Source organism: Ictidomys tridecemlineatus, chromosome 3 (genome assembly GCF_052094955.1).
Source record: "Ictidomys tridecemlineatus isolate mIctTri1 chromosome 3, mIctTri1.hap1, whole genome shotgun sequence".
In the NCBI taxonomy this organism is placed as follows: domain Eukaryota; kingdom Metazoa; phylum Chordata; class Mammalia; order Rodentia; family Sciuridae; genus Ictidomys; species Ictidomys tridecemlineatus.
Genome location: NC_135479.1, coordinates 151,615,682 through 151,629,257, shown reverse-complemented (window position 1 = coordinate 151,629,257; position 13,576 = coordinate 151,615,682). Strand labels below are relative to the sequence as shown.

General features: G+C 37.2%; 1 protein-coding gene across 2 annotated transcripts in view; it reads left to right on the top strand.

Moving 5' to 3' along the window:
• Positions 1 to 1,789, top strand: part of Gap43 (growth associated protein 43) — a 108,671-nt gene extending 106,882 nt beyond the window's left edge. For both annotated transcript variants that reach the window (XM_078044175.1, XM_005327612.4), the window contains exon 3: positions 1,165 to 1,789. In XM_078044175.1, coding sequence (XP_077900301.1) covers positions 1,165 to 1,253 — 89 coding nt within the window. In that variant the 3' untranslated portion in view covers positions 1,254 to 1,789. The remainder of the gene's footprint in view (positions 1 to 1,164) is intronic.
• The last annotated feature ends 11,787 nt before the right edge of the window (positions 1,790 to 13,576 follow it).

The window sequence follows — 13,576 nt, the reverse complement described above, 5'->3', positions numbered from 1 at the left end:
TCACAACATTGTCTCCCAAATATATTTTATTTGGTACTCCTAGCTTAATCTTTAAGCATATCTGTATTATATATCTTTGTTTAGTTGGCTATAATTGATTACAGTGAAAGGGCACAAAGCAAAAGAAGTAAAGGAAAAGTTACCTGGGGTAAAGATTGGCAGAAGGCAGATACAAGCTTCCAAGGGTTTTCAAAGCCTATCCATTATCTTCAATTAAATACAAACTTGTTAGCCTAACAAGATTCTATCGACTCCAGTTTATCTTTCTAAGAAAAACTGATATCATTGAGCCTGCAATGTGGTTTACACTGAATAGTTTTTCTCCTTCTGAGGTGCTGGATTTGGTGTGTTAAGTAAAGGGTACCTACATGACCAGTTCCCAGTACAAATTCTAGACTTGTAGGCTCAAGAGGGTTTTTTTTGCAAAGGGCAAAAACCAACTCAGCCCACTCCAGGGAATTTGATCTCTATGTGACCAGCACTGCTATTGGCCACCCCCAACTCCAACAGAAGCTGGAAATTCAAGTATTTTACTTTGGGGTCATTATAGTACTAGAAACATGGGGGCAAAATAGTTAGAATGAATTCTCAGTGCTCCATATAAATTATCTGTCACCACTGTCTGACACTTATGGAGCAAGAAAAAAGATTGTTTTTGATTTCCTATGTGAATATCACATATGTTGGTACTTTTATTGTAAGACTAAGAGGTTAAAAACACAATAATTTTTTCTGAGTGGACCACTTGTCCCTAACATTATGCTTTTTGTTCCTGAACACTTCTGTATGTGCCACTGAAGAGCTTCCTAGAGGTAAACTCTTCCAAACATGGAAATTGTATTGATTAAAAAACAATGATCTCTTTTTTATCCTAAAGTTCTTATATAATGGTATAAGAAAGACAGTGGAATGAATCTGATATAACTTTCATGTGTACATATATGAATATACCACATGTAGAACCTCAAGACTGAGATCCTAATTAGAATGAGATGAACTCCATGTTTGTATAAATCTGTCAAAATATACTCTACTGTCATGTGTAACTAAAAAGAACAAATTAAAAAAAAAAAAGAAAAAAGAAATGCACTGTGCCAATGTACAATCCGATGAGACAAAATACTAACTCTTTTTTCTCTTGCCCCATCTTTCTTTCTTCCTCAGAAGCTGTAGATGAAACCAAACCTAAGGAAAGTGCCCGGCAGGATGAGGGTAAAGAAGAAGAACGTGAGGCTGACCAGGAACATGCCTGAACTTTAAGAAATGGCTTTCCACGTCCCCACCCTCCCCTCTCCTGAGCCCTGTCTCTCCTGCCCTCTCTCAACTCCACTCTGAAGTTTCCCTTCCTGTCCTGCTCACGTCTGTGAGTCTGTTCTCTCCCGCCCACTAGCCCTCTTTCTCTCTGTGTGGCAAACATTTAAAAAAAAAAAAAAAGCAGGAAAGATCCCAAGTCAAACAGTGTGGCTTAAAAATTTTTTGTTTCTTGGTGTTGTTATGGCGAGTTTTTGGTAATGATGATCCAATCATTTTGGGAAATTCTTGCACTGTATCCCAGTTTTTTGATCTGGTGCGTGTGGCCCTGTGGGAGTCCACTTTCCTCTCTATCTCTCTGTTCCAAGTGTGTGTGCAATGTTCCGTTCATCTGAGGAGTCCAAAATATTGAGTGAATTCAAAACCATTTTGTTTTTCTCCTTTTCAATGTGATGGAATGAACAAAAAGGAAAAAAAATTCAAAAACCCAGTTTGTTTTAAAAATAAATAAATAAAGCAAATGTGCCAATTAGCGTAACTTGCGGCTCTAAGGCTCCTTTTTCAATCTGAATATTAATAAATCATGAGAGTAATCAAACTCCAATGGCTCTGTGTTTCTGTTCCATCTCCCTTAGTTGCCGTGGTACATTGGGATCTTACATTTCATCTTTTCTCTGGTGTCTCCATCTGACCCTAGCAACCTTGATAAGGGAAAACACAGATGAAGCCCAAGGTTCTGGTTAATACCAATGACTTCAGGCCTGGATGAAATAGCTGGGCGCTGCATTAGCTTGCTAAGGCTGCTATAACAAAGTCCCACAGACTGGATGGCTTTAACAACAGGTATTGATTGTCTGAGAGTGCTGACGGCTGGAAGTCTCAAATCAAGTTGTTGGCAGTGTTGGTTCCTTCTGAGGCCTGTAAGGAAATGATTGGTTGTAGGCCTCTCTCCATAGTTTATACATGTGTATCTTCTCCCTGGGTCACCTTGCACCTTCTCTCTATGTATGTCTCTGGGTTCAAATTTTCCCTTTTTCTAAGGATGCCAATCATATTAAATTAGGATCCAGTCTCATGGCCTCACTTTTACTTCATTACCTCTATAAGGCCCTGCCTGTAAATAAGGTCATACATAGTCTAAGGTGCAAGGGTGAAGAATATCAACATATGAATTAGGGGAGGAGTTAAGGAAGTTCAGCCATGAGACACACTAAGACTTGATTGTCATAAAGTAACCACAGAGTATTTTCAGGGTCCAGAAAAAGTTTGTCTTATCCAATGAAGAATATTCTAGGTTTTGCTAGGTTAAATATTACAGCTGTATACATAACTCTTAGATACCCCCAACTTTTGTTTACATGTCTTGTTTTAACCCAAATGTTGAGCCAGTCTCTTCTATCTTTTTCAGTTTATGAATTTCTATTGGCATTATAACCCCATGCCAGGCATGTGTCAGATTCTTGACTGGTCATAATCATTGCACCTGCTGATGGTGATGGTCCATAAAGAAAAGAGAACCTGTAATACATCCGTTGTTAGTTCTTTTCAAATTTCCCTCCATTTCCAGTTTTTTAAATACCTTCTTTTAGAAGGTAAATAGTTCACCTGAGAAACACAACAATGTTCCTAAATCCAGAAGAATCCATGCTGTTTATTCCTCCCTAATTTCCTAATTCTATCCTGGTGCAAAAACAGGTCATGTTCTGCCCTGGCCCTGGTCTCCTCCCATGGACATAAATGACCAAGAAATTCCCTTCAGCTTCCTACACTCACCTGCACTTAGGATTTCTAAGCAAGGAAGAGAAAACCAAGTGAAACAAAAGTCCTCAAAATCTCAATGACAGGAGGTAAAACTTATAGCTTGATGTCTCTGATCAGCTCTGATATCCTCTGAAACATGAGTCTTCCCCGGGTCAAGTTCTCTCCTGGGCTACCAACATCAAGTGAAATTTTCACTGGGAGAAGTCACTATAAAGAAAAGTGTCAGGAAGCATCAATACCATATATTAAAGCAACAGTTTGACTTCATTCTGAGTTGGCATGATTTCCATGAGAGTCTTTGGAGCAAGTGTCTGAGGCTCAAACTTCATCTAATGAAAGTCTCACAAGATGTGAGTCAAGGTGTTGGAAAAGACCATCATCCATGGATGTGGCTGGCAAGTAACCTTCAGCTTTAGGAATTTTATTTTACCTTAATATTTATATACATATGTATGTAATATAAATGTTTAATGTCCCAAATCTTTACCTTAAAGCAGCCTTTCTAAACTTTTTCCACTGAATTCACATTCATACCAAAAACATGAGCACAGGTTTTTTTTTTTTTTTTTTTTATTGTTGGTCGTTCAAAACATTACACAGTTCTTAATACATCATCTTTCACAGTTTGATTCAAGTGGGTTATGAACTCCCAACTTTACCCCGTATACAGATTGCTGTATCAATCTAAGCATGTATTAACATACACTATTCAGTGGCTTTCCTTCTTGTGTCAGAGTTGAGATTTTATTTTTCCTTTTGTGTGTCTATTTTTTTTTCATTTGTATAGTCTCAATTCCTTAATAGAATCTAAAAGGTGGGAAGTAGACATTATAATAATAACATTATAATAATCATACCAAAAAAGATATCAGTTCACTTTGAGGCAAAATAATGTGACTCAAACTTATACACAACACATTTAAAATCAGGGTATATCTGAAAAGTATAAACCACTCAAGACATGGCAGTAAAGATTCTAAATTCTGCAGCAATGTAGGTTGTTGACACTGAAACATCTGCATCTGGATTACTTTGAAAAGTAAAACTAGGTTGAGGACAAGTACAAAGGGCCTCAACATAGACAGGTGATGCTTTTGAATGGAAATAAGATCACATCCTAAGCATCAGACCCAATATCTTATTGGTAGCAAAAACATGCCCTTGTCTGCAGGAAACAAGGTCTTTTGACCAAGCTGCAGTATTTGGATCTAAAGTGTTCAGCCATGATGCAATACAATTTGAGTCTTTTTGAAGATAAAGGGATTTCTAAAATAGAATTCTTTATTCCCATCACCCTACCATACCCACTTTACTGATCCTCCAATTATTTCCATCCTCTCTACTCAGTGGTTTAGGTCAGAAATCCGGAATGTAGCCTGATTTTTCTTTTTTTTACATAACATTTGATTCATGAGCAAACCTGTTGCCATGAACGCTAGAAGAGAATGAGAATGAAACTTGGGCCTACTTCTCTGGACACTCCTGCCCTTCCCTTGACTAGTGTAAGGTGCTCTAAGTGTTCTGCCTCAAAAGTTGCTTTCCATACCCGTCTCCTAAGAGGAGTTAGGAAAGGATTGGTAAATACCCTCTCTCAAAAACCTGGGTTAAAAGGTTGGAGCTCTCAAAAATGTATTATTCTCAACATGGGCAGCACCACAAAAACCAATAGTACAGTTGGCAAGGAAGCCTGGAACAATAGAAAAACCAACTTTCTGAAAGATTTCCATAGAGCCTTATCAAGATCACCATAGGTTCCATTAACTTTTTATTTTTGTCTTCGTCTTGCCATACATTGTTTCTTTTCATGGAACCACAGCTTCTGTTTAGTTGGATATAAAAATAACTTGGTTGGTGACCTTTCTAGCAAAATGCAGCAAATGAGTATAAGAAAGGAGGGTTTCTTGACATGTCCCTATAATCAACAGAGATTAGGGAGGTTGAGGCGGGAGAATCTCAAATTCAAGGACAGCAAGGGCAACTTTAAAATGTTGCCATTTAATCTCCTACCACATAAGACTAGGCTATGGAACACATGGCCTTAACATAAGAATTTTTTAAAAATAGTTTTATTGTTTAACTACTCAAATAATTCTATGTTGTTGTAGAGAGGTAGAAAATATAAATAAGAAAAATGAAGATAAAAATAATACATCTTACCACTGAAATTTAAAAGATAAAGATGTAGCCTTATATAGTGTGCCTGATTATCTTTGTCTTTTGCCATATATCATTCACTTATTTATTTATCTATATTGATATATATATATATATATATATATATAGACATCTGTTTGTTTCAGACAACATTGTATATGTTTCAGACAAAAATTGGTTCATGCTGTGTATTTTATTTTGTAAACTGTTTTAGACATTCAACAGCAAATTGCAGGAATCTTACATCAATAGATACACATTTACAACAATGCATTTTAATAGCTTCACTGGTTTTATAATGTATTTATAAGAGAATTTATTTAACCAGACCCATAAAAAATGGAAAAATTGGATCAAAGGGTGCTTTAAAAGTGCTTTAAAGATTTTCACATAGCTTGCCATATCAGAGGGAGAGGACTTTAAAATTCCTGGTTACCAGTGCTGCGTCCCAGTGTCATGCTGAGCCCTGTTGAAGCCTGAGACAAAAGAAAACCGTGCGACACAATGTATATCAATCGAAGTATTACCCCATAGTTTGAACCAAGTGGGAAAGTTATAAAAGCTCTACATTCAAAAGCAAAACTATATATAAAATCCTGTGTTGCTCAATCTATTGACATGCCACTGTCAATGCCCACAACTCTGCCAGCTGATGGACACAGGGCTGCATTACTTTGCCAGGCCCTGGAAATGGAGGCTGACTGGAAAGGACTGGTCCCATTACACAATAAAGCAGAAAAAGAAAAAAAAAACAAAAACCAAAAAACAGACAACAAATGATCTTCATTTTAAAAAGTTTTCTAATAGGGTCTTTTCGCATTGATTTTGATTTTGAAAACATTGCATTCAAATACTATCTTGATTACTAACTTTTTTGGTATAACCTTCAATTTTGCACTTGAGGCAAGTGTTTCTCTTGCTTCCTCTTAATCCTACTCCAGCTGCTTGTGAAAGAAACGCCAGAATCATTGGTTTTCAGATGTCAAGGTTTTGATAGGGTTTGATGTCCCCCTAGTGTCCATTGTGCTTAAAGACTCATTCTCCAGGATGGTGATGTTGAAAGTTGGGTCTAGTAAAAGTTTCAGGGGTGAAAGGCAGTTCCCATGGAATCCCTTGGTAGTTCTCAATTGGTCCTTTGATTTCTATTGTTATGAAGGGATCAAGTCTGGTCCCACCCAGCTCTCTGCTCCTTGTTAAAGATGTGGTCATTTACTCCTCCTACATGGGTTTCCATCATTGCTATATGCACCATGAGGTGATGCAGTCACCCATGATGTATATAGATCAGTACTGTGTCCTTTGAACTTTCAGCTCCACAAACTGTTATCTAAATAAGCCTCTCTTTACCTCATAGTAACCTATTTGTGATAGAGATGAAAAGCTGACTCGACAAACATTTTTTTGATAGTTTTTAGGCAGCTGCGATTATGTGAGGTCTTGGTGATACCAAGAATTATAGAGCTTGAGATTGAATGAGGATATCAGAATCTGGGAATTATATTGCTAATATCCCTAGAAAGTTAAAAGGATGAAAGTAAGAAGTTTCCCTGCTTTCTAGAGAAGGTATTGCTACGGAATGAGTGTTCATCCCCTGGTAATTCATATGGTGATGCCTGATTCCAAAATGAGGGTATTGGGCCTTTGGAAGGTAATGAGGTCAGGAGGGTGGAGCCTTTGGGATAGGATTAGCGCTCTTGTTAAAAGAGATGTGCCTCCTATCTGCTTTCTGCCAAGTTAGAAGTCAGAAGGTAGATTCTGAAACTTGTAAAAGAAGCTTCAACAGAACCTGACCATGCTGGCACCCAGATGGCAGGCTTCCAGCCTTCAGAAGTGTAAAAAGCATATTTCTGTACTCATTTGCAGTCCCACCAACAATGTGTAAATGCACCTTTTTTCCTACTTCCTCACCAGCATTTATTATTATTTGTATTCTTGATAATTGCCATTCTAACAGGAGTGAGATCAGATCTCAATGTAGTTCTGATTTGCATTTCCCTGGTTGCTAGAGATGTGGAACAGTTTTTTCCGGTGTTTTCTGGCTATTTGCATTTTTTCTTTTTGTGAAATCTATGTTTAGTTCTTTTACCCATGTATTACTTGGGTTTTTGGTTTTATTTTATTTATTTATTTTAGTTTTTCATATATTCTGGGTATTATATTAATTCCCTATCTGAGCAGCAGTTGGCCAGGATCTTCCATTCTCTAGGTTCTATCTTCATACACTTGTTTCATTTGCTGTGCAGAAGCTTTTAAATTGGATGCTTATTGATTGGATCCACTTATTGATTCTTAGTTTTATTTCTTGTGCTATAAAAGTCACCATAAGGAAGTGGGTGTCTGTGCTAATATCTTGGAGTGTTGAGCCTATATTTTCTTCTAGAAGTTACATAGTTTCTGGTCTAATTTCTAGGTCTTTGCTCCACTTTGAGTTGACTTTTGTGCAGTTGAGAGAGATATAGATCAAGTTTCATTCTTCTACATATTGATATCCAGTTCTCCCAGCATCATTTATTTAAAAGGCTATCTTTTCTTCAATGTATGTTTTTGGCTCTGAAAAGCAGTAGGGAGATTCCTCAAAAACCACTAGGAATGCAACCACCATATGACCCAGCTCCATCTATCTCATTCCTTGGGATGTATACAAAAGATCTAAATTCAACATACTATAGGGATACAGCAAAATTCACAATAGACAATGTGAATGTCCCATCAACAGATGAATGGATAAAGAAAACATTATATGTGTGTGTATATACACACACACACACATACACAAAGGAATTTTACTTGGTCATAAAGAACAATGAAATTATGGCATGTCCTGGCAAATGAATGGAAGTGGAGAGCACCATGCTAAGTGAAATAAGCCAAATCCAGAAAGTCAAGGGTCAAATGTTTTCTCTCACTTGTGGAAGCTAGACCAAAATAAGGGGGAAAATAAGTGGGACTTGCAGGGGATAGGGATAGCTCATGAAAATAGAAGAGAGATCAATGAAGTAAAAAAGAGGATTGAGAGAGAATTAGGAGAGATGGGTATTATGGTTTAGGTATGAGATATCCCACAAAAGCTCATGTGTGAAACAATGAAAGAAAGTTTAGAGGTGAAACAATTTGGTTTGAGAACCATAATTAGACCAATAATCAAACCATTAATCTCCTGACAGGGATTAATTTGGTGGTAACTATAGACACATAGGGTATACCTGGAGGAGTCTGTCTCTGAGGGCAGGCCTTTGGGGTATATATTTTGTACCTGGTGAGCAGAACTCTCTCTCTGCTTCCCAATTCTTATGTCCTGAGCTGCCTTCCTACCCCATGCCCTTCTGCCTTGATGTACTACCTCACCTCATGACCAGAGCAATGGAGTTGGCTATCTAGGGACTGAGACCTCTGAAACTGTGAGCTGCAAATAAACTTTTCCTCCATTAATATTGTTCTTGTTAGCTTTTTTGGTCACAGCAGTGAAAAATCTGATTTAAACAATGGGAAAAAGAAGGATTGGTGGAAAGAAAATAACCAAACTATCCTATGTACATATATGTATATACCACAGTAAATTTTACCACTCTTCTCTCATATATATGTATGTATATATATACGCACATATATAGTAAAATATATAAATATTATATATATCTATATATAATATGGCATTATTTTTACAAAATTAATATTTAATATATATAGCACTATTAAAAAAAATAATAAGCTGAGCATGGTGGTGCATGCCTATAATCCCAGAGACTCAGGAGGCTGAGGCAGGAGGATTGCAAGTTCAAGACCAGCCTCAGCAATTTTGTGTGGCCCTAAGCAAAATAAAAAATAAAAAAGATTAAGGATGTGACTCGGTGTTTAAGCATCCCTGGGTTCAATTCCCAGCAACAAATAAACAAAAAACCCTGTAAATAAATAGAGCTAAGACTATTTATTTAGTATTTATATTTAGTAGAGTATAGGAAAGGGAATGGGGGAGGGAGAAAAAAGGGAAAGAGGAAGTATTGGGGATTGAACTGAAGCAAATTATATTCCAGACTTTCATAATTATTTTAAAACAAATGTCAATACTATGTATAACTATAAACCACTAATAAAAAAGAAGAAATATATTGCTGTTATGTATAAGCTGCTAAATCTATGGTACTTTTGTTATAGCAGCACAAACTGACTAAGAAAATAGAGACTATGAAACAACTGAATACAGGCAACTCAGAGTAGTTAGAAACTGGTTTGGACTGTGGAGGCATGAAGAATAAGTTCTTCCTAAGTGCTCTAAAAATAAATTACAAACAAGAACAACACAGGCATAACAAATCCAACCACCAATTTATGATGCCTGATAGTTATTTTACCACCAATCAGGGTTGCATTTGTCAGGGAAGAACTTGGTTATGAAACTGATCTTGGTCACTTGAAAAATCATGTTCCTGAAGAAGCTGATTAACTAGGGCCTCTTATAAATCTGAAGATTAGTAGGTATTGTGGAGGCTAAGTACTCATTAGCTCACCTTGAGAGCAAATTTATATTTAAGCTACAGATCAGAAGAAGACTGATATTTCATTTTGTACTGAGAAATAAAAAGATGACTGTGCGTCTTTCTGTCTATCTGTCTCTCTCTAAATAATATCAAAAGAAAAGCATGGGAGGAAAAATAATACTTAACATTATTTTTAACAGCCAGAATGTAAACAAAAGGAGGAACATTTATGTCTTTCTCTGTCTGTCTACCTCCCCCTACTCCCTTCCTCTTCTTCCTTTAGCAAAAAAATGAAGGAGACGAGGGAGTCTTGGTCTGGAGGCACTGGGGTCCGGGCTCCTTAAGCAAGGACAAACATGGAGATGCAGCCTGACAGAGGCAGCACCTGTGTACCACCTATAAGATTGGCAAAATTCGGTGAAATCTGTAACCATCTCTTCTACCTGGGGAGAGATCAGCAGCCTCCTACTTCATATCAGAGATCATCAATAGTGTTCTGCTGTGCTGCTCCCTTCTGACCTGCCTCTGGACACCCTGCTAGCTTACCCCTGTGCATCTCCTCTTCTCCTCCATGATGTAGTCAACCCTGTACGCTTAGAGGTCTCCTGCTAGACTTTAAAGTCCTCACGCATGAGAATTTTGTCCTGTATGGTTTTATAATCTAGTTACCTGTGAGCATCTGAAAATAGCAGGCATATCCCAGAAGAAATGCACAAATGAACAAATGAGCAAACAAACTTCTAATTCCTACCAACCTCTCTCCTTTTGTCTCCCTTTGACTTCACAAACTCCTATAGGAGTACCAAGATACAACTCAGGGCCTTTGGGAGAAGTTTTTCACTGAAAGTTCATAACTCTCACATATCACACCTGATGATGAACTTGGAGCAAGTGAATCTGATACATTTCATTCACTCCTACATGGCAGTCACAGTGGCTTTCTCACTGTCCTTGTTTGCTCTACTCCTGATGCACTGTGGGGCCTCCATGACTTCTTTTCACATTTGCACTTGCTGTTTCCTCTCCTTGGAAGGCCTTTCTTCCAATATCCACGTGGCGTTTTTCAGGTTGTTCCACAAATACTGCCTTCTCATTGAAGCCTTACATGCCCAACTCACTCAATATTTTCTCTCACCTTTTCCAGTGGAAGTATTTCAAATAGAATTAAGCCTTGTCTCCATTTACAATACTATACTTCTTACTCAATTATTTTATGTGCCTGTCTTCCATCCTTTTAATATAAGCTTCATGAAGGTAAGAACTTTCCTGTTTTGTTTGTGTCTCCAACTCTTAAGGCATGGAATGCAGAGGATTTCAAGAAATAGCATCTGAATGAATTTTCCTCAAAAAATGCAACCACAAATTTCTTTTTTAATTTGATCTTTGAATTTGGCACACATTTTTTGATGTTCTCACTTTTAAAATTAGTTTCTCCCAACTATAGCCTTCATTCAGGGATCACATCCTTCTACATTTCTTAGCAGGAAACATCCTGCTTACCCACTCAACACCTTTTCCCATTCCTCTGATAAGAGGATTTTTTTGGGGGGTGCTGGGGATCAAACCCAGGGACTTGTGCATGTGAGGCAAGCACCCTACCAACTAAGCTATATCCCCAGCCCTGAGAATATTCTTATTCTATTTAGTTTTGATAAAGCTTATCTTAATTCTCCTTTCACCTGCAGGATAAAGCAGACCCAAGAACCATGCCTGGATAATTGGACCATCACATATCTTTGCTACAGTGATTGCATTAAGCATGGGCATATGATTTAAATCATGTCCTCACCTGGAGTTTTCTGACAGACCTGGCAGGAAAACAAAAATAAAAACCGAACTATTTCATCCTAGTAAATTTCTAAACAAATAAATGTGATTCTTCCACAAATAGGGGCTGTTTGCTTACCATGTGGAAACAAAGGGAAAAAGACAAAATCCTGGTAACACCCTTGGTCCTAAAGACTTAATGGTGCCTAAAGCAAGTATAGTTCTTTAGCTTTTTAGTTATATGTGTTAATATCATTTTTGATTAAGCTTGCTTAAATTGTGCTTAAATGATCCTTAACATTATAAGCCCCTTGTTTCAGCCCCAATACCCACACACTCTTGAATGGACCTCCTCTGTGTGATGTGCCTACTCACCTGGTCCTGGTTTCTTGACTCCTGGACAGGTTCACAGTGTGGCATATACATGATGTGTCTTTTTTGCCTTAATGTGTGTACATGTCATCACCAAGAGTGGTTAATAAAATTTTTTCAATATTTAGTCTACAACTGATGAGAGCATCGACAATCATTGTGTTCACAGAGGACAGAACATATAGTAACATATACTCAAGGTTCAAAATAAGATGAAATATTACCAATAACACAGTTTGGATTTTCAAACTTAGAGTGGAAATCATAAGGCACATTTAGTTTTAGAAGGACAGGATATGGAATACAAGGATATGTGCCTGTCTTCCATCCTTTTAATATAAGCTTCATGAAGGTAAGAACTTTCCTGTTTTGTTTGTGTCTCCAACTCTTAAGGCATGGAATGCAGAGGATTTCAAGAAATAGCATCTGAATGAATTTTCCTCAAAAAATGCAACCACAAAACACCTTAAAATCATAGGTGTTTTCTTAAAAAACATAACCTTAATTTATATCAGAAAAGCATATGGTATAAAAGTAATTATACATTTTAATGAACATGAATCATTTTTTATTAGAAAATTATGTTGAGCAAATATTTTAAAATATTTTCTCTGGATATAGCAGTGTTATGCTACAATATACTGGATTTAACAAATTGAAAATTAGTATGATTTTATTGCCTAGGATAGAAAATACTATCTATGTACATATATATATACGTATATAGGTGTGCATATTTATACATATATGGATATATATGTTTACTTTTTATATACATGGATATAATTTGATAAGATGTAGAAAAATTAGATAATAAATATGAAATTGAAAACAAAATTAAAACAAAAACACTAAAGCCTCACTTTAACATTAGTAGCACAGAATCCAGTGTCTTTTGTATCCATCCTGGATCCAAAGGAATTAGGAAACAGAAAGAGCTTATTTTGCCAGGATAGCTCTTAAAATCAAGATCATTAGCCAGGCTAAGTCTTCCCCTGGAAGGGTGCTTGGTTGTGTTCTTGAGCAGGCAGTCATAGTGTGTGTCCCTGTCCTGTGGCTGGCGCTTTCTAGTAGTCGGTGAGCTGGTTGGAACCATTGCATCAAGCTCTGTGCTGTTGAGTCCAAGTCCTCATCTGTACTGTCAAGTCATGCCCAGGACAACCAATGGGCTCACTTCTTTATGCATACGCAATTTTTGTTTTATGGCTACTTCACAGGAGTCTAAAAGCTACTATAGGTTCAAGATGTCATCAGCTGGTTTCACAAAAATGTGTTACATGTTTGTATTGCTGTAGACAGGAGATAACAAAAGAAATGAGGCATGAAACAAGGCAGAACAAGGTCGTGATGGCTATGTAGAGGACTACACCGAGCTGGGGAAGCAAGCAAAGGTGAATCTCAACTCTCTAGCCATTAGGGAAGGCTTCCTAGAGGAGAAGAAATCAAGAAAACTTAGTCTTCAACGATATAGAAGAGTTCATCAGAGGAAGAAATATGAAAAAGATATTCCAGCTGCAGAGACCTAAGGACTCCAAAGAGCTAGGTTTGACTGGAAATGGCAGGAGGTCTGTATGTCCAGCAACTAGAATACTTACGTTCTCAGCTTTGTATATGGAGGAGGCTAGAAAAAAAAAATTACAGATATCTGTAAATCATTTAGAAAACCAACTAAGGACTTTAGACTACTGCATACATAGCCAGTGGTGTTCAGGGACTCAACTGCTAGATATATCTGGGTTAAAATTCCAGGGGCTGGTAAACATGTATGGAAAATAAAATTTATGTCCATTTTTACT